At 43.3% G+C, this 21,972-nt stretch overlaps 1 protein-coding gene and 1 non-coding gene across 2 annotated transcripts; both read left to right on the forward strand.

The window, feature by feature from the left end:
* Positions 1–10,567: 10,567 nt before the first annotated feature.
* LOC147273038 (small nucleolar RNA R71) lies at positions 10,568–10,674 on the forward strand. Its single transcript, XR_015119790.1, has one exon. It is a non-coding gene; the product is annotated as a small nucleolar RNA R71 (small nucleolar RNA).
* A 5,898-nt stretch (positions 10,675–16,572) lies between these two features.
* Positions 16,573–20,920, forward strand: LOC147273039 (putative inorganic phosphate transporter 1-9). The gene is made up of 2 exons (XM_086257256.1): positions 16,573–17,438; positions 19,648–20,920. The coding sequence occupies exons 1-2, from the start codon at positions 16,720–16,722 to the stop codon at positions 20,612–20,614; spliced, it is 1,686 nt and encodes a 561-aa protein (XP_086113382.1). The 5' UTR covers positions 16,573–16,719; the 3' UTR covers positions 20,615–20,920.
* The last annotated feature ends 1,052 nt before the right edge of the window (positions 20,921–21,972 follow it).

A 21,972-nucleotide genomic window follows, 5' to 3' on the forward strand; every position in this document is an offset into this window, starting at 1 on the left:
TCCTTTGCTGAGGAAGAGGAACGCGATTTAATCTTTCCACACGATGACCCTTTGGTCATTGAGGCCACCATAGCTAATTTCGACGTGGCACGGATCCTTGTCGATTGTGGTAGCTCCGTCAACATCCTCTTCGCCTCCGCCTTCACAGCTCTTGGGATTGACCAGGAGAGGCTTGACCGGTCGGTCGCTCCTTTACTTAGCTTTTCGGGCGATATGGTCACCCCTCTTGGTGGGATCTACCTTCCACTCATCCTTGGGAGGTATCCTTCCTCCGCTACCACAACCACTCAGTTTTTGGTAGTCGACTGCCCCACAGCGTACAACGTCATCCTGGGACGACCAGCCCTTAACCAACTGAAGGTTATGATTTCCACTCACTTGCTTTTGATCAAGTTCCCGACCCCATGTGGCACGGGGGTAGTCAAAGGCAACCAGGTGTCAGCCAGGTCCTGCTATACGACTTCCGTCAAGAAGAAGAAAGAGGCCATGCCCTCTATGGCTGTTTCTGTCTCCCCCACCTGCCCTACCCCGGATCCTCCCGAAGATCCTCGTGATTCATCTTTCAGAGCTATCGCCCAACCAGATGACAGTCATGTGGAAGAAGTTCTCATCTCACCTGCCTACGGTCCGGGTCGGAACTCAGCTCAGTATTGCCCTCCGAGACGACCTCATCAACTTCCTTCGTGCCAATGCTGAAGTCTTTGCCTGGTCCTATAATGACATGCCTGGGATCTCTCCGGAGGTGATCTCCCATCGCCTAAGTCTTAATCCGCGGCACCGCCCCGTCCGCCAAAAGCGCAGGCAGTACAAGCCCGAAATCTATGCTGCTATGAAGGAAGAAGTCGACAAGTTACAGAAAATTGGTTTCATCCGCGAGGTTTCCTACCCGGATTGGCTGGCCAATGTTGTGATGGTCAAAAAATCAAATGGCAAGTGGCGGATGTGCGTCGACTTCACTGACCTCAACAAGGCCTGCCCCAAGGATAGTTTTCCTCTTCCTCGAATTGACCAACTGGTCGATGCCACAGCAGGCCATGCACTCCTTAGTTTCATGGACGCCTACTCCGGCTATAACCAAATCCTTATGCACAGCTCCGACCAGGACAATACGGCCTTCATCACTGACAGGGGCCTATATTGTTACAAAGTCATGCCTTTCGGACTCAAAAATGTCGGGGCCACCTACCAGCGTTTGGTCAACTCCATTTTTTCAGAATACATTGGTAAGTCCATGGAGGTCTATGTGGACGACATGCTTGTCAAGAGTGTCCGGGCGGAGGACCACGTCCACAAACTTTCTGAGATGTTTTCCGTGCTCAAGAAGTACCAAATGCGCCTAAACCCTGCCAAGTGCACGTTCGGCGTATTTTCAGGAAAATTCCTTGGCTTCATGGTGAGCCAAAGGGGGATCGAGGCCAACCCTAAAAAAATCAAAGCCTTGATCGATATGCAATCTCCCAGGACTCAGAAGGAAGTGCAGAGCCTAACGGGCAGGGTCGCCGCCTTGACACGATTCATATCCAAGGCCACCGACTGTTGCGCCCCATTCTTCAAAACCCTTAAGGCTCGGACAAAATACATTGACTGGACTCCGGAGTGTGAGAAGGCCTTCCAAGATCTAAAGAGTACATGGGCAAATCACCTCTACTTTCTAAACCCGAGCCAGGGGAAGAGCTACTCCTCTACTTGTCCGTTTCCCTGACAGCCACCAGCTCAGTCCTAATTCGACTTGAGAATAGGGTTGAGCACCCGGTGTACTATACTAGCAAGGCCCTGCAAGATGCTAAGACCAGATATCCAGAGATAGAAAAATTAGCCCTTGCCTTGGTCACATCAACCCGGCGCCTCCGCCCATACTTCCAGGCTCATCCTATCGTGGTCTTCACCAATCAACCACTTAGGCAAGTATTGCAGCGGCCTGAGGTCTCTGGCCGACTTATCAAATGGTCCATTGAGCTGAGCGAATTTGACATTTCCTACCGCCCACGGCCCGCAATCAAGGGACAAGCCATTGCAGACTTCATTTCAGAATCTACATTCCTACCCGAGGCTGGGCCTCCTCCGCCATTGTGACGACCACCGATCCACCAACTTCTTCTACTCCGGCAATCAGGCCGGATCGCCCAATCTGGTCTTTATATGTTGATGGGTCTTCTAATCAACAGGGCAGTGGAGCCGGACTTGTTTTGATCGCCCCTGACCAGACCACCATTGAGTATGCTCTTCGATTCGGCTTCCAAGCATCCAACAATGAGGCTGAATATGAGGCCCTCATTGCCGGCTTATCTTTGGCACTACATATGGACGTTGAGCAACTCAAAATCTACAGCGACTCTCAACTTGTGGTGAACCAGGTCACACAGGAATACCAGACCAAGGGTGAGCGCATGGCCGCCTACTTTACCAAAGTTCAAAGCCTACTCAATCAATTCTCAGCATACCAACTCATACAAATCCCTATGGCAGACAATGAGAGGGCGGATGCCCTAGCTCGCCTTGCCTCGGCAGTTGACCATGAAGCCGGGAGGTCTGTCCCAGTTGAGTTCTTACCTCAGCGCAGCACTGATGTTATGGAAGTCTGCCAGTCTGCGCAACAAGCTAGTTGGATGGACCTCTTCTTGCATTTCTTAAGCATGGGAACCCACCCGCGGACAAGGCTGAGGCTCGGCGCCTTCGCCATAGAGCTTCCCGGTACACCATTATTAACGACAAGTTATACAAGCGGGGTTTCTCTCTGCCATACTTGCGCTGCCTTACCCCCGAACAAGGCGACTATATCCTCCGGGAGATCCATGAAGGGGTCTGTGGCAATCATGCAGGGGCCCACTCTTTAGCCCACAAGGCCATTCGCCAAGGCTATTATTGGCCGACCCTCCGCGCTGATGCAAGGAAGCTCACCCAGAAATGCATCAAGTGCCAAAAATTTGCCACTTTTCCGCACCAACCACCCGAGCCCCTAACTACCATGAACAGTCCTTGGCCCTTTGCCCAATGGGGCATTGACTTAATCGGACCAATGACCGAGGGGAAGGGCAAGGTCAAAATGGCAGTCGTCGCAGTGGACTACTTCACTAAGTGGGCAGAGGCCGAGCCCTTGGCAAAGGCAACCACCCAGACCATCAAGAGCTTTGTATGGAAGAACATAATTTGCCGCTTTGGTCTCCCTTACGCCATTATCACTGACAATGGCAAGCAGTTCGACAACAAAGAGTTCAAGTCATTTTGCTCCGCCTTCAACATCAAGGTTTTCTTTGCCTCTCCTGGTCATCCTCAGGCCAACGAGCAGGTCGAGGCAGTCAACAAGACCATTAAACATACCTTGAAGACCAAGCTTGATGCAAAGAAGGGAAAGTGGTCTGACCTCCTACCCGAAGTCTTATGGTCCTACCGGACGACCTGTCGATCCTCGACCGGGGAAACCCCCTTTTCTTTGGCCTTTGCTTCTGAAGCCGTCATCCCAGTTGAGGTCGGGCTTGCCTCTTACCGCCTCGATACATTTCAGCCTGAGCACAATGCTGACCAGCTAGCCCTCAGTCTCGACCTCGCTGAAGAGCATCGGGCCCAGGCTGAGCTACACAAGTACGCCTACCAGCAACGGGCTACTCGATACTACAATTCTAAAGTTAAGCCTCGCCACTTCCGAGTGGGGGACTGGGTCCTGCGCAGCACTACCTTGGCCAAAACAGGTGCTCTGAAACCTAATTGGGAAGGACCGTATGAAATTATTGAAGTCATCCGCCCAGGCACATATAGGCTCCGCGCCACAACCGGCAAGGAACTCGGCCACCCTTGGCACGCCGAGCACCTCCGCTACTTTTACAAGTAGACAAATGTTGTACCCCCCGGGGACTTTTTTCAATTTTATCTATGTTATCACTTTCAATAAATACAAGTCCTACCACGGACAGATTTTTCTTCATTTTTATTCAAAGTGTTAATTGGCTGTATGGACCCCCGGGCCATCAGACATCCGACCCTGCCCATATCCGCCCCATGCATTCAAGGGAAGCTAAGTACCATGCATTCAGGGTGCGGCTATGACAAATGCATTCAAGGGAAACTAAGTACCATGCATTCACGGAAGTCCTACCACGGACACTTTTTTCTTCATTTTTATTCAAAGTCTTAATTGGTTGTATGGACCCCCGGGCCATCAGACACCCGACCCTGCCCATATCCGCCCCATGCATTCAAGGGAAGCCAAGTACCATGCATTCAGGGCGCGGCTATGGTAAATGCATTCAAGGGAAATTAAGTACCATGCATTCACGGGAGAATCAATTTCATGCATCCAAGGGAAACTAAGTACCATGCATTCGAGAAAATACTGCAATACCATGTATTCAAAAGCAGGGCATCCTACCCCATAACGGGTCGGACACCTTCCAAATCATCCAAATAACAAATTAAGTACAAAACTTAATAATCAAAAGAGTTTGCAAGTTGGCACGGGCCACATCCGACCCGACCATACAACTCAAACCAAAATAGGGCAATGGTCCGCCCACCCCTGCCCCCGGGCCATGAGTACAACAGATGCCTATTTGGGATCCTCTCCCATATCACGCTCCCCAACTGGGGATGCTCTGTCCTCATGCTCTACCTCCTGGGCACCTTCCTCCGGGACGTTGCCAGGCACTTCGTTGCCAGCCCCTAGCAGACCACGCACGTGGTCCCAGTCAAAGTCAGGGCACATCTCCTCGAGCTCCAATTTGCAATCGCCAAAGCCCATGGCATAGCCGCTGTTATACTCATTGTCCAACTCCTGCCTAGCCTGGTCCACCTCTTGCTTGGCTTGGCTCAGCTCCTGCCCGCTCTGCTCCAACTCCTGCCTAGCCTGGTCTGCCTCCTTCCTGGCCTGCAGCAGCTCGGCCTGCAACGCCTGGTTCTGGGCAACCAGGGTACCGACCTTCTCCTCGGCTGAGAGCGCTCTGTCCTTCCACACCACGAAGCTCGACATCTCGTCCTTCATCTTCTCCACCGTGGCCAGGACACTAACATGTGCCTGATAAGTGAAGAACAGTGCCTGCCAGGTCGAATGCCACGAAAGTGTTATCACAAGCTATAAAGTTTAAACTTTGGACATCTCATCAACATATACCACTTTCCCTTACCTGGGACTGCTCGGAAAAGGCCCGCTGCAAGACGGATAGTGGCTCAACATCATCGCCAATCACCCGGTCATCCCTCCCCTTCTTCAGGGATCCTCCAAAGTCTGTCACTGCCTGCTGTGCCAGACGATCCTCCTCTGGGACTGGATCAGACGCAGTGGCTGTCCTCTTGCCCTCTCTCCCGGGATCGGCCGCATCTAACCCCGTCTTCCTTTTCCTCCCGGGAGAAGCTGCCCTCGGAACATGGGTGGTGGTAGACCCACTATGCCTCATACCCCCGGGCACCGATGCATCTCTACTTGTATTCCCCTGGGACAAGCCACCCCCGGCCAGCAAAGCCCTCATCATCATCCTCATCTGAGCAGGCGGGGCATGACCAACTGGTCTACTTGTTTTCTTCGTATTGGCCATTTTCACTGAAAGACAAACATATTCAATGAGCACAAGTTATTATCTCATCAACTAATACTCCAAGAGGGGAAGTACAGAAACTCACCTGGAACTCCGAAGCCGTACTTGGCCAACTTTTCAGGAGACAGGAGGTATGCAGCGCTCAACTTCCGGGCAGGTCGACTAAGCACCCTTCGCACCTCTTCCACGCTATCCTCTAACAAGGGAAGCTTCTCCCACTCACCCCCTGCAAAATCAAACAACACAAGACTAGTATTAATACAAGCATAACATCAGCTAATAATCCAAGTGTACATAGACCAATGCATCGGCTCCGCCAGGCAACCTATTATGTGAAAATTCGTCGGCACTCTATTCATGGTCCTCCTCTCACTTAGGCCGAATTCCCAGGCTCCGCTCGCAAAGAACCATTTTTTCTTCCACTCCTTGTGCGCGTCTGAGTGGCCTACCTGTATTTGGCGAGTCGCCTCATCGGTGAACTGCCCGTTCGCCAACTGCGAGCAGTACACCCAACCCCGCAATTTGGGACTCGACTTAATTTCAAACAAGTGTGAAAATTGAGCCATACTCGGGGCACCATACCCCTCCTTCCGGAACATCACATACAACCCAATTAATGTTCTCCAACTATTGGGAGTCAGCTGAGCTGGTGCAATTCCTAACTTCCTCAACATATATTGGAAATAGGGGTGGAGAGGAAGTCTAAACCCATGGTGAAAACTCTTGGCAAAACACAGAATGTGCCCCTCCGGCGGGTCACTCAAGACATCACCCTCTCCCGGGAGGCTTAGGTGGATGTAATCGGGAATGTGGAACTCCACCCTCAATTTTTCAAGGTCCTCCTCCGTCATCCTGTTCTCACACAACCCATCCACGGACCAGTAAGGCACAATGTGCCTACCCACATCATCACAACTGGTGGGTGTCTCTCCATCATCGATGTCCTCATTACCAGTGCCTTTTCCCTCACTTCCCATCACCATGGACAAGCTCTCCTGGACGGTTTTGAGCACTTTGCCCACCCCCATATTTCCACACCCCATCCGGGGTCGAGGCATATTTGGCCTCATCGGCGTCCCATCACTTGTGGACACCCGATCAGACTCCATAGAACTGTTATCATCTGAGGAAGCCATGGAATGTCCGACCTCAGCGCACCTGCCCATCCAAGACAACACCATGGACATATCAGATCAATACTGGTTTCCCACCCCCCCCCATATGTGCTCTTCTACCCCCAATTTGGGAACATTCACCCTATCACCTTTTCACATGCTCAGCCACCAATCATTTATCAAAGCAAATATTCACAATATCAATTCAAGAAGACAAGCAATAAAAACACAAGCCTTTACCTGTATTCAGCGGCTCCAACGGCTCAGACGGGTTCCGACCCACTTATCTTGTCTCCTCAATACCTAGCCACAACCACAACACTCAATAAATTACAAAGTCAAAAAATGAAGGCATGTTGCCTACCCAGTGCTCGGCAAGGCTCCGACCCACTTGCACCTCCACCTGCCCCTACTCACATCATCCACAAAATTCACAAACAGAATTCCAAGGTCCGCCTCAGGCTGGACGACCACAACTTCTCAAAGTTCTCAATTTTCAAAGGCAAAATCAATATTTCAAGTGGGAAGAAAATTTTTATTTGAATTACCTACCTCAAAGTGTGAAAATCAAGCGGCCCGAGACCCCTGCTCTTCCGCCCGCCCGCGCCCACCAACTGCTCCGAGCCGAGCAGCCCACCGCACCGAGCACCACCTCCACCCGAGCCCCCTGCACAACGCGGCTGCACACAACCGCCCCGAGCAGCCCACTGCTGCAAGCAACCGCCCGCGCCCGCCAACTGTTCCGAGCCGAGAAGCCCACTGCTCCGAGCCGAGCAGCCCCTGCACCGCGCCTCCACTGCAGACCCGAGCCCAGCGCGAAACACAACCCGAGCACACGCCGCCGCCAAGACCGGCCCGAGCAGCGCCAGCCACCCCCTGCGCAGAGCTTCCGAGCCGTACCCAAGCCCAACCAGATCCGGCCCGAGCCCGCACCCTCCGCGCAAAATTTCTCCGGCCTGAGCCCAACCCCCACCTCCACTCCGAGCCGCGCGCAGCTCTCCCCTCCAACCCGCGCCGACCCGAGAAGAGCAGCCCGCGTTCCGACCCGAGCAGAGCCGCCTCGACGAGAAAGCCCGACCCGAGCACTCCCTCACCCACCCGAGCAGAGCCTCCGACCCGCGCACTCCCTCCCTCCGGCCCGAGCCTCCGACCCGCGCCTTGTAGCACTACGAGCAGCCGCGATCCTCCACTCAGCCGCTCCCCGCCCCGAGCACAGATCCGGCCCGGCCTCTTCCTTCCGACCCGGCCTCTTCCCCCCCGACCCGAGCACCGCGCACCAGCAGCGATCCGAGCCGAGCCCTCCCTCTTCCTCTGTTTTTCTTTTTTTTATTTCCGCCCCTTGCAGTTCACATGAATACAATTTATTTCACAGCCCCTCTCTCTCCAAAATACATCTACAGTGACATATGTGAGATATGGGGTGGGTCTTTTATATCTGAGCTATATTGATCAGTTTCAAAAACCTGTTTACAGAGGGCAACATCCCCCCATTAAAATCGGACGAGGTTCACTGGGATTACATCAAGTGTCTACTGCTCGGAATACAGGGTGATCAGAAATTCAAAAAAAAAAAAAAAAAAAGGAATCTTTCATATGTAACCCCCAAGCTTTCCTGCAGTACAGCTTTTCTTGCTAAGGAACTTGGGGGACTTCTAGACAGTAGCTTAAGCAGGAACAAGTGTGTGGTTACTTGTCGTTCTGCTCGGACTCTTTTGTGTACAAAGTTCCCAACCAAGAAGTATCTTTTGCTCGGAAACTTGGGGGACTTCTGTTCGTATGACTAATCATCTCGGCATAACGACAAGTCACACAAGGCCTAACACCATGCTGTTTGGGCCTAGACCCAAAAGACTAAACCCTTCTTGGGCTCCTAACCCATGATCTACTAGGCTCCGGCCTCATAGGCTCCGGCCCCCTGGGCCCCGGCCTCTTAGGCTCCGGCCTCCCAAGCTCAAGCCTCCCGGGCTCCCGACCCGTGTCAACTCACTCGGATCCTCGAGACCGGTGCCACGTGGCGCTCCTACAGTGCCAGTCACCACAAAGGACACGTGTCGTCACCGAATTGGTTGACACTCTTCCAAAGGTACTATAAAAGAGGTACCTTCTTGTCACAAAAGGACAACTGAAATCATTATTATACTATTCACTCACTCTGCTCTCAGATCTCTCTGAACACTGACTTGAGCGTCGGAGGAGCTTTGGCCGGCACCACACCGATGCCCTTCCCGCTCACTTTTGTGTACTTGCGCAGGGTGCTTTGGATATCATTCTCTCTCATTACTCACCAGTCGGACCCAGCTACCCGTTCCTGCCCCACTTCGACGTGTCATCCACTCAGTGGTGGGTCAACGGGCCTACGTGGTTCGACTCGACGTTGACTGCTCTACCATTTTTGAGCATCAACAATGCTGATCCAGCCTTTTACAATGGTGATAGGATGTTGTTGGGGCGTTATCTTGCCATGTGGATTCAACTTCAAGCATATTGTTAATTGTTGAATTCATGTGGATTTATCCACAAACATATAGTTTATTACAAGTAAAACATAGAAGAACTGAAAAAGTGAAGCAAATTAAGTATTTTTCTTTTCTTTGGAAAGGACGCAAATTAAGTATGGACTGCAGGGACTGCAATGAAATGATTCCTTCACATATTCATGGAATCAAAGACTGGTATTAATTGTCCACCTTGGATATCACATCAATGTCTCAGTCTGAGAAACTGCATGATGCTTCCCCCAAACTCATTAGTATATATAAGTCTATATCATATCAATAAGTATTACTAAATTAATGTATCCAACGATATATATATCATTGAAAATTAGATTAGGATGTCAATAGTTGGGCATTTGATAGAAAATCCTTTAGGAACTTGGCATAGTTGGGCATTTGTTCCAGAGCATCTGCAAAAGGAATGTTAATCTCCAACTTTTTAAACATCGACAAAAATTTAGCAAACTTGTCATCGTCATTTTTCTTTTTCAAACGTTGAGGAAAATGAATGGGAGGCACGAATGGCCTCACAACAGGTGTGGGCAGCTTAGAATCAAAAGCTGGAACAGTGGCAACATATGGAGATTTTCCAGCAGCTTATGCGGCGGCGGACGACGGCTCTAGTGAGATGTTTTATGCAGATATTTCTAGCTTATTTTGCTCCAAATCAGCAGCTGTTTTTACCAATTTGCCTCTCCTTAGAGTGATCGCCTTAGCTTGCTCTTGATCCTTCGGATTCACTACGGTTTGACTGGGCAACACTCCTGGGGCTCTCCCACTTATGGCATCAGCAATTTGTCCCATTTGAACCTCCAAAGTTCTAATGGATGCCTGCTGGTTTTGAAGGGTAGTCCTCGTCTCTACCATGAAATGAGTTGACATCGTAGTCAATTGAGCAAGAGCTTCTTCCAAATTTATTTTCTTTTCTTGATTTTGGAACCCAGGTGGAGGCCTTTGTACATTCTGGTTGTTGCTCCAAGAAAAATTCGAGTGGTTCCTCCATGATGGGTTGTATGTGCTAGAATATGGGTTATTCCTCTTTGAATTGAAATTTCAAACTTGATTGACCTGTTCTGCAAAGGCCGCTTAGTCCTGAGGAGTACATGCCGAAGCATGATGGGGACCTGCACAAGATTCACAAATAACATTATTATTTGTGTTCACAGCATTAACACCTAAAACAGAAAGTTGTTTAGTTAAGTTAGAAATTTGTGTGGCTAGCACAGATGCAAAATCAATTTCCAAAACTCCTGCAGGTTTTGGATTTAATCTTTCCCGTGGCCATTGGAAACTATTGGATGCCATGGTTTCTAAGAGCTCCAATGCTTAAGATGGCAGTTTCACCATTAATGTTCCTCCAGATGCTGCATCCACCAATGTTGTATTGTTGTTGCTCAAACCATTGTAGAAAGTCTAAACTTGCATCCAATTGGGCAATTTATGATGTGGGCACTTTCTCAGCAATTCTTTGTATCTTTCCCATGCCTCAGATAAAGTTTCCTTGTCAAATTGAAAAAAAGATAGGATCTCTTGGCGAAATCTTGCAGATTTAGCAGGGGGAAAGAATTTAGCCAAGAATTTACTAACTAAATCATCTCAAGTAGTGATGGAATTTGATGGTTGACTCGCTAGCCAATCTTTAGCTTGATCCCTCAGTGTAAATGGAAAGAGCCTCAAGCGAACAGCTTCTTCAGTCACCCCATTATACAGGAATGTAACACAAATCTCTGAGAAATTTGTGAGATGTCGATTTGGATCCTCATGGGAGAGTCCACCAAATTGCGTTGTGTTTTGGATCATGGTGATAATTGCTGGCTTAATCTCAAAATTATTAGCCGCAATTGTGGGGCGTCGAATGGGTGATGGATTGGGCGTAGGAGTAGCGTATTCCTTCAAACTCTTTTCCTCCTCAGCCATTAGTGCAGGTGAATTTGGAACGAAAACAGCAGTAGGAACAATGAGAACGAGTGCGGCGGTTACACGGCGATTTGTGTGAAACGAACGCTCGATTTCTGGATCAATTGGAATCAATTCGTAATTAAGTGATCGTCTCCCAAAACTCATGCAACCTATAAAAAAAATAATAATAACAATAAAAAAAATTCAAATTAGAATCACTATTAATTTATTTTGATATTAGTAAATTAAAAATAATCTCCTCCAACAACGCCAAAAACTTGATAAAAATATTTGCAAGCATACAAAATCATTCCAAGTAATAATAGTAATAAGTAAGATATTGTTCCGACGGAGATTATTTAATCTACTAATTACCAAATAATTAACTTAAACTCTATTTGATCAACCAATTGTTTAACTTTAATAAACCAAATTACTAAAACTAAGCAAATAAACAAACAGACACAAAGAACGACCAAGATTATGAACACTAGAGCATCAGATTCACCTAATTAATCCTACCAAATTGCATCAGATTCACCTAATTAATCCTACCAAATTCCTTTAGCATATTAATCCCTAATTACTATCCATATTGACAACTGGATTTCCTTAAGTTATTTGATATCCCTTACTAAGGCTCAACCAAAAGTATTTCCGATTAACAACTCATTCTTTATTAGAGCAACAAATTTAGAAAACCATAAACCCATTGAGTTCACGGGAAAACCATGGAGAAATTGCATGATTCATGTTAGTCCTGCTACAACACTCATTCAAATCATGGTTTATATTACTAGAAGCAACACAAAATATCACTTATTAGGTCTCAATTTAGTCATCATATCAATTAAATGTTGGCCAGACATTCAAAGCATTAAGAATAGTAACATAAACTCAACATGGAATAATAAAGTGAAAATAATATAACTATTGAAATTGGATATTCATAATCAAGCTACATCCTAGCCATAGTAAAGAAGTTTAGCTATCCATAACAATAACTACAAAAACAAAGAGATTGAGTTTTGTCATAGAGTAAACCCAGACAATGATTTTGATTAAAACCAGAAAACGATGAAAACCCTTAGCTGCAACGTTGCTAAGAATTCTCTCTTCCTTCAATTGTAAGTCGTCCCCTTAGATGATGATCTCCTCCCTTTAAATAAGAAACAAATCCTTTTCTTATTTGGTAAAAACTTTCCTTCACTACTGGAAAAATGGACAATTAGCTAAGGATGAGATTAGAACATTTTAACACATGGTTTGGAGTAATCAGTAACTCCAAATTAGTTGACATGGAGAAAGAGTGAGTAATTTAATAATATTCATGGTAAACTGTGAGTATTATTAAAAATCATCGTATTGGGCTGTGTGGAACCACTGAAAGCCAACTAAGAAATGAATAACTTCACATATGAGCAAACTGTGCCATGTAGTAATTCACAGATGAACAAACCGTGTCATGTACTAGTATAAGGATTGTTCTGGCAATTTTCTAAACTCTCACGGTTTTGAATATGTCCTTTATATTTTAACTATCACTCACTGTTTGCATACTGTGTCATGACCAAAAGTAATACCCCTTCTCCTTCCCTCTCTAATTTACCACGCAAAATAGATAATACAGATTGACTAGGAGTCTAGGACATTTTATAAAAATTCAAAAATATTGGTGTTTGTGAAAACTAGGATTGAGGACCGGTTCTCACTCTTGAGGACCGGTCTTCCAGTAAACTCGTGTTTGTTTTTAAGGCTTAAGGACTGAACTTCACCAATTGAGGACCGGACCTCCAGTAACTCGCTTTGAAATTTATAGGCTTAAAAAATCGGTTCTCTCCTTTGAGGATCGGACCTCCAGTAACACACCTGATATGTTTTTTTTTCCTACTTAAATTTTTTCTCCCTCCTGACTCTCACATTTCTCTCTTCTCGATCTAGCTCTGTCCGCGGTCTCTCTCTTCCTTCTCCCAGCACCGATCATCTTCTCCGGCGAGAACTCTCTCGTTCGGTGTCCGATGGCGACAGGACCACTCCCAAAAGCTTCCTCTCTCCCTCCTCTCTCTCATCATCACAGCATATATGAGTCAAGTTAAAGACTCTCACTCTCAGCTCTCACTTAGTCACTCGTGAGTCGCAATCTCCTATTTCCAGAAACACCCAGCCAGTACCCAGTCGCGATCTCTCGATCTCACTCTCGAAGTCTCGATCTCGCTTCTATCCCAGTCTCGAGATCGCCCACACCCACACCCACGAGGCTCGATCTCACTCTCGATCTCATCTCTCCCAAAATCAAAAGGTATGTCTCATCTCTGAAATTTCAAATTAGGGATTTAGGGTTAGGGTTTTGATTTGGGGATTCAATGACTCACGGGTTAGGGAAATGTTGCTGTCGAGGTTATATATATATGATCTTGTTGATCCGACATCAAATTTAATTTTTGGAGCAGTGACAGATCGATCCATCACTTAGCGGTCAAGTAAGTTTTTGTGCTTCTCTAAAGTGAATATGGTAAAGTTTTTAGCATCTGCAATCCCAACCTGCGTACATGATATCATCATAGTTATTTTGGATTTTGGTTTGCTTTGTTCAGATGGAAAAGAGGCATCAATTTGCTATGCTAGCATCCATAGTGCACATAGTAAATGGAGATTGGGCATCCCTTGTTAATTCTTTGACTGAAATGGATGTTGTAAGCCCAGGGATTAGTCTCAGGCGTGTAACTATGGTATCATATCAGCTTCTCTAGTTTCAGTTCTATGGTGTCTTGCTAAATATTATGTTACTAAAAAAGATCTTTTTATGGTGAACAATGAGATTGTACTGCCATTTTAAATATGGCTACTAACTGGTTGAGTTCTAAATATATTTCAGGATCTGGAATATGAGTTGGGAGAAGTAGAATTTAGAGATGGAATTCCTTATGTGAAGTTTAGCAGGGTGAGAATCATGTCTTGATCTCTTGAATAAAATATCACATCCATAGATGATCGTCCTCTTGATATTAAGTCATTAGATGATGTTGAACGTTTGTGTTTCAAATATTAGGGATGCACTATGACATTAATTTTTCTTTAGAAGTTGCTAAACATATTTTTGTATGGGTCTCATGGTCCAATTTATTGGCTTTTTGTTGAGAGCTCTGCTTGTTTTATGAATGCAGTCATGCTATGTTATTGATCTCATGTACTATGGTCATTAGTAGCATCCTGTGTATTTATTTCATTAGGTGTTCATCAAATTTAAATGCCAAGGATATTGTAGATAGGCATACTCGTAAATGTTGGCTCCCATCTCCCATTTGTAATTGATTGCGTCTTCCTTCAATTCTGGATTTTCTTTGTTCTAGTGTTAGACATAATCCCACTTGCTGCTTTATATTTACTTGAGGCTGATTGTAACTATAATTTTTCTGAAGGTTCTGGGTAAAATCTGGTTCGTGGCTTTCAAGTATCATTTTCGTATGCCACCGTACTACACACTTGTTCTACGTTCTCTTGCTTCCTTTGAAGGTAGTGTTCACTTTCCTTAGGGCATGAAATCTAATTTTCTTATATTTGTTGTATATGTAGGATATTGGGTATATTCCTAAACCCATCATATCAGTGAACTTAGATTGGGTATAATTTGGATGTAAATAGGCAAGTTATTTTGTTGAACAAACTAATATAATTATAGACTCATCAGTATTGTGAAGCAAATGTGTGAAAGTTGAATGTTTTATTCATCATGGCAATTTAAACTTTTTTTATGGCAGTTTATGAATAACTAATTGTTCAATACATAAGCATTATTATAAGTATATATATTATTTGATATTATTGTATATGAAACAATATATGAGCATCTGTATATATATTAGTTTTATATATTTAATGGAAGTATGGAACGGATACCCGAAGGTGAAAGGCAAAGGTCATTTAATAAATAAAAATACATGAATAATTCGTATACAATATTTATATGTTTATCATGTCAATTTTATGCCATATTTTAATATGATTTAGTGTTTCACGATTACACAACCATGAGAGCATGAAAAGGAGTGGCTTCATGAACACCAGCGGCTTCTTTCCTTTAAAGCCACTTGTATATCAGCTCGGCTCAAGTATGCTAATGAGAATGGCGTAAGACCCAGTCTGAATGGATTCACAGTTAGTTAAACCGTGACATTGTCACAATAGATACCCCTCCCAATCGCACCACTGCACAAACCGTGAATATAACAACAATAGGCACTGCAAAGTGTGCTCTTTGAGACTAATTGGCATTGTTTGGTGGGTGTGCCTGATGAAGGATTTTGTAGTAGTGCTTGTTGGACTTGAATTATTCTTATGATGAATTGTCATTGATAATTTAGCATCCAAAATCCCAACAAAAATAGGATTAAACCTTAAAAAATAAACTTGGATCCCTCTAGATACTTCTCAAATACACATAATATCAATTGAGCTCCAAGAAAGAAATAAAAAAAGAATTGTTTTGCATTTTCGTACAAAATCTTCTGCTTGAACTGCCTTTACTAAAATAGCCATAACTTCTCCTAGAAAAATGCAAATCACGAACCGTAAAATTCCTCGGAAAGCTAACATCCGTATCTTTTTAACGGTATAAGGCACGACATTTGGTTTGCTCCGAGGAGATGCAGTTTATTCCGAGAAGTTGACTGATCTACCCAGTAATTTTTACTCCAAAAATATCCTTTTTTGCTTTTTCCGCCTCTTTGACATTTTAAAGCTCCAAAATTCCATCGTTTTCCTTCAATTTCGTTCTTGGGTTGTATTTCCTAAATCAACTCACAAAACACATCAAACAACCAATTTCACGCAAAAACATTATAAAATAAAAGGTAAAAGTGGTATAATAATTATGCATTTTATGAATATATCATATTACCGGAACCTTTTGGAATAGCAGTGGACCACAGTCCTTGAGCCGAGCCAAGCATGTGTCATCTGTAATTTCCTCAAGTACAAGGTTGTCGGATGTGTTAGATCGGAAAGACATTATACCAGGCTGAGCTGAGCCAAAAGGTTGTGGCAATCCGGTGGTGGTGAGATTGTTCAAGTCATTGTGCCTGATCATGTTTAGCTTAGACAGTGGTGGTGAGACCAGATCGATGCATAGATGAACTGAAATGATGAGGTGGCTAGCATGGTTGATCGGGTCAATCGTTGACTGATCAATGTGTCAAAGAGGACCTTGACGAGCCACATGTAAGCATATTGTTAGTTGTTGAATTTATGTGAATTTATCTCCAAACATATAGTTTATTGCAAGGAGTGAAGCAAATTAAGTATTTTTCTTTTTTTTCGAAGGGACGCAAATTAAGTATGGACCGCAGGACTGCAATGAAATGATTCCTTCGCATATTCATGGAATCAAAGACTGGTATGAACTGTCCACCGTCCACCGTGAGATATCACATCAATGTCTCAGTCTGAGAAACTGCCTGATGCCTCCCCCAAACTGATTAATATATATAAGTCTATATCATATCAATCAGTATTACTAAATTAATGTATCCAACGATGTATATATATACATAAGCTAAGTGTTAATTAGAAAAGCTTAATTCCATTAATTAGGGAGTAATCTTAATTAGTACCTCTGGTACTGGTAGCTACTCCATATATCAATCGATCTGCGGCAACAAAAAATTGGTATAGCTAGTAAATAATTAATTAATGGCGTTAAAAGTCCTTTCTGCCCTCGACGGGGCGAAGACACAATGGTATCACTTCAAGGCCATTATAATCGCCGGCATGGGCCTTTTCACCGACGCCTACGACCTCTTCTGCATCCCTCCCATAATGAGAATCCTCGGGCGCATATACTATCAGGCCGAGACGAAGCCGTCGAACCCAAACGACAACTTCGTGGTGCCGGCACCTGTCGTTTCAGCGCTGGTGGGCGTGGCTCTCCTGGGGACGGCCATTGGGCAGCTGGTGTTCGGCAGGATGGGGGACCGAATCGGGAGGCGCCGCATGTACGGGCTGTCACTGATAGTGATGGTGCTGAGCGCGATAGGGTGCGGCTTCTCCATATGCACGTCGAGGGGCTGCGTTCTGGTGAGTCTCGGGCTCTTCAGGTTCCTGCTGGGGATCGGGATCGGCGGGGACTATCCCCTGTCAGCCACCATCATGTCGGAGTTCGCCAACAAGAGGACACGTGGCTCGTTTATAGCGGCGGTGTTCTCGATGCAGGGGTTTGGGATTTTGGCGAGCTCGGTGATGACGATGGTGGTATGCGCCGCATTCAACGGCGCCACGTCGAAGTCGAATGCGTCGCCCAATGGGAAGACGCCGATGGAAGCTGACATCGCGTGGAGGTTGATACTCATGCTTGGTGCGATTCCCGCTGCCATGACGTACTATTGGCGTATGATGATGCCTGAAACTGCCAGGTAATTATTTAATTAACCTTTGTAATTATCATCGTTTCTTTTTCATTGTTGTCGTTATCATTTACATATTGTTTCGTCAATGTTTAATTAACCTTTGTAATTATCATCGTTTCTTTTTCATTCTTGTCGTTATCATTTACATATTGTTTCGTCAATGTCTGTTTGTCCCATTTGGCTTGGTTGTATGTGAGCTCCAACTTTTTGTGAGAAAAATATTCATCATATACGTACGACTTTTTTTATTTTATTTTTTTGGGGACATGCTAATATGCTATACTGCCACACTGCTAATTTATGCCTTTAATAATATATTATATACATTATTTGGACTCTTATGATCATTAATGACGTGTACTCTTGTTAAATAGTGTTGTTCGAATTCACATTCCAACAACTTACCATAATATAACCTGTTAAATTTAAATATATCAAAGAAAACATCATTCTTTATATTCTCAAAATTTTGATTTTTTCTATATATATATATATATATAACTGTTTATTCTTTATCGAACTTTAATCTCTCACACGAGAATCCATACAGTTTTTAAATAAAAAAAGAAAAAAAAATTACAGAAATCCACTTAGCTTTGCTCTTGGTCTTCCTCCTTCCTTACTTAACGTAGTTTTCTTCTTCTACTTGATGGGTTGAATATTTCAAATGCTGAGGGAAGGGTTAGTTATATTTCAACCTTTCAAACTCTTTGTTTGTAGTGTCTAACTCGATCATTGACTTCTTAGTTCATGAATTAATTAAACCCAAATTCAGAAATTTTAGCCACCTAGAAGTAAAACAAACCTAAGAGTCCTTCTATAATTACAACGCCTGCCATTCTTTTTAATAATAAGAGGTAAACATAATTTAATTCTTACATTTTGGGGATTTGATTCATTCCTATTATTGAAGTCAATAAACTTAATCCTAATTTATTCAAATCAATCCTTCAAATTTGATAACATATTAATTTAGGGGATGTAGTGTATATATATTTATAAAGACTTTTGTAGACTTTTTTTAAGTGATAGACTTTTGCAGAATTTACAGATTTCATAAAGTTTATTGAGTTCTACAGAGTCTATAGAAATCCTTAGAAATTCTCAGGGGAGATGTCGGATTTATAATGACTTTGAAATACATATAAAAGTCTTTCTTTCAAAGTCATTAAAAATTCATCATTAAATGAATTCCATAAAAATCAATAACTTTTTAAATACACAGAGACTTTTATGGACTTTTTAAAAGTATTTAAAAATCTTAATTGAATATCACATGACTTTTATAGACTTCTTAAAATTCTTACTTGAATACACGTATATAGACTTTTACGGATTTTTTTAAAGTCTTTAAAAATCTTAATTGAATATCACATGATTTTTAAACTCCACAAAAATCTTTTAAAATCCATATACAATACACCCCACTTAGTATTATAAAACACTAGGCACGCAATGTCAAATGCAAGGAAATAATATTCATGAGTAGATGACACACATAAACAGCCACTTGTTAATTAAAAGCCTGCAATAAGCATATAAACAAGACATAGTAATTAAGTACATAAACACGATATAGCAGTAGGTATATAAACACGATACAGTAGGCGCATAATTATGATCGAGTAGGAACATAAACACGAACAAAAAGTAGTTGATAGATTACATAAATGCACAAAATACTATGTAGACTCATAAAATTGAGGTCTGTAAATCATTAGGGATTCTTAAAAAAAAAAAAAAAAAAAAAGGTACTAAAACACATAAAATCGTTTATAGGTAGATTATAAATCATTAAAAAAATAGGTGCATTATTGTTCGTAAAAATTAATAGGTAACGTTAATCAAATAGTTAAATCAAGTAACCAATATATTTAAAAAAAGAAGAAGAAAAAAGCTGGAATTAATGGAAAAAAAAAAGAAAGACAAAATAACAAAATTGGAATGTACTATAGCTCGATCTCTTGTGTTGGATTAGTACTATATATGTTGTTCATTCTATTGAGTTTATAAATCCCATGCATAAGGGATATTTGTCCCATCCCATGCATAAGGGAAAATAGAAAAGAATTACAATCTAAGCATATAAAAGAGAGAACACAAGCATGCAATGGTGGCTAGCTGTTTACAAATTTTAAAGTATAATATTGACTTGATTAATTACTTTAGTCTTTTTTTTTTTTGGCCAAAGATTAATTACTTTAGTCTGGTTCAGATATACAGCATTGGTTGAGCTAAATGTCCCCCAAGCGGTTAAAGACATGCAGAAGGTGTTGGAGGTCTCAATGAGTCAAATTAGAGAAGAAGGGTCGCCGCTACTTCCACCACCATCACCATATCCTCTTTTCTCCAAGCAATTTTTACGCCTCCATGGCCGCGACCTCTTCTCTTGTTCTGCCACATGGTTTCTCCTGGACGTTGTGTTTTACAGCAGCAACCTCTTCCAATCTCAAATATACAATAAATTTCTCAGCAAAAAAACCACTGTGAACGTCTATCAGGACGCTTTGCATGTTGCACGCTTGCAAGCCATCGTTGCCATATGTTCTACAATTCCAGGCTATTGGTTTACTGTCTATTTCATCGATCGGATTGGAAGACGCAAAATCCAAATGATGGGCTTCGTCGCCATGGCACTCGTTTATTTCGCATTGGGGATACCCTACAAATTTTACTGGTCTAAAAACACAAACAAAGGGTTCCTTGTCCTCTATGGCCTCACTTTCTTCTTTGCAAATTTTGGACCAAACACTACCACTTTTATTGTGCCGGCAGAGCTTTTTCCTGCACGATTTCGAGCAACTTGTCATGGGATTTCCGGGGCTGCCGGGAAGGTGGGGGCCATTGTTGGATATCTTGGCATTCAGTGGGCTGTACATGTTAAAAAAGAGAATGATGATCAAACGGTAGTAAGGATGATGGTCTCAATGATTATTTTAGGTGGAGTTGGTATTTTGGGATTTGTGGTGACGTATTTCTTCACACCTGAAACGAATGGCAGATCACTGGAAGAGAATGAGATTAACCAACATTATGATCATGAGGGCAGCAGCGGTTTCCTTGGACGTTTTGAAGGTGCTACTGTAAGGTCCCATTCCTCGTCTCTCAAAAATGATGTTGCTGCTGCTGAAGAATCACGCTCTGTGGAAAGTGATGAAATTAGTACTGCTGCGCGCGCATAGGAAGCAAATTTTTGTTCATAAATTTGTGGTTTAAAGTATTCTCGCTTCATCTCATGTGTTAATATTAGCTGGTTTATGAGTTAGCTGTATTAGTTTATTAGATTGCCACGTGTTATGTTTTGATAAGCTGGTAAGCTGTTAGAAGTCTGGTAAGCTGTTAGAGTTAGTTTTGTCTTAGTTTATTAGATTGCCGGGTGTTATAAAAGGTAAGCTGTTAAAAGTCTGGTAAGATGTTAGAGTTAGTTTTGTCTGCTTGTGATATATACCTATTTCTTGTACTGCTAAGCACTACAACAAAACTATCAATTAATAGATATCGTCATTTTTATGTTTTGATAAGCTGGTAAGCTGTTAGAAGTCTGGGAAGCTGTTAGAGTTAGTTTTGTCTGCTTGTGATATATACCCATTTCTTGTATTGCTATGGTTTGACATTTAGTAATATATATATACAAAGATTCCATACAGTACATTCATAGATTTTTCTCTCAATGTCTCAATTTCTTTCAAGCTTTTATGGTATCAGAACTAGGTTATCTGCGTGTAAGGCCCAACGGCCACACGTGCTCCAACGTCATCCAATACAATTTGTTCACGTATAAGGCTCAAAATCTCACCACACGTGCGGAAGCGTGTTGAGAGTAATGTGGATCAATGTCCCACATCGGAAAACTAGAACTTAGCATATGTGCTTATAAGTCTTAGACCTCTCCACTCATTGCCAATTAATTTTGAGTTATATGCTCTAATTCTATCATTATGTACATGGTATGCTAAGATTTGATTGAGGCTATGCTTAATATAAAATTAATTAATGAATGTATCACTTTTGATATACTTAGTTAGCAGATTTAGAAAGAATATAAAATGTGAGATATATGTACGTCTACTGCATTACCTTGGTAGATTCCACTCTTGGAGTTGGTATCCAAGTTAGCATTCCAAGCCCCTCCTCCTCCTATTGGTTCGGCCACTAAGAGGCTTCTCTAAAAATCAAAAGTGTAATCCCTCAAAGCTATCCACACTAGGTTTGTGAATTGTGAAGGTGAAATTGTATAGGATCTAAGCTTTGATAATCTAGCTTTGGATCCTGGCACTAGAGAAGATTTGGGTAGGCTTTTCTCTCTTGGTTCTGTAACATTAATAGAGTTATATGGACTGAAACACAAACCTTGTTCAGCCATTGACACAGTCCCAAAACTAAGAAGCTGCTGCAAAGGCCTTCTCCACAATCCGGTGCTCTCTACTCTTATTCTAGATGGGGCCGTGCGAATGCCTTTAAGTTGGTATATCTACCGATTGTGAAGGGACGTCTATTTATATGCAATCCCTCAAGTGTCATACCCATCAAGGAACCCCTG

The sequence above is a fragment of the Dryas octopetala genome, chromosome 9 (assembly GCF_963921425.1).
Source record: "Dryas octopetala chromosome 9, drDryOcto1.1, whole genome shotgun sequence".
NCBI lineage: Eukaryota > Viridiplantae > Streptophyta > Magnoliopsida > Rosales > Rosaceae > Dryas > Dryas octopetala.

Bases quoted from the DNA above. Each gene is read 5' to 3' on its own strand.
- LOC147273039 (XM_086257256.1), top strand. From the start codon at position 16,720: ATGGCGTTAAAAGTCCTTTCTGCCCTCGACGGGGCGAAGACACAATGG. The intron at 17,439-19,647 runs GTAATTATTTAA...AGTCTGGTTCAG, and splicing joins ATGATGCCTGAAACTGCCAG to ATATACAGCATTGGTTGAGC.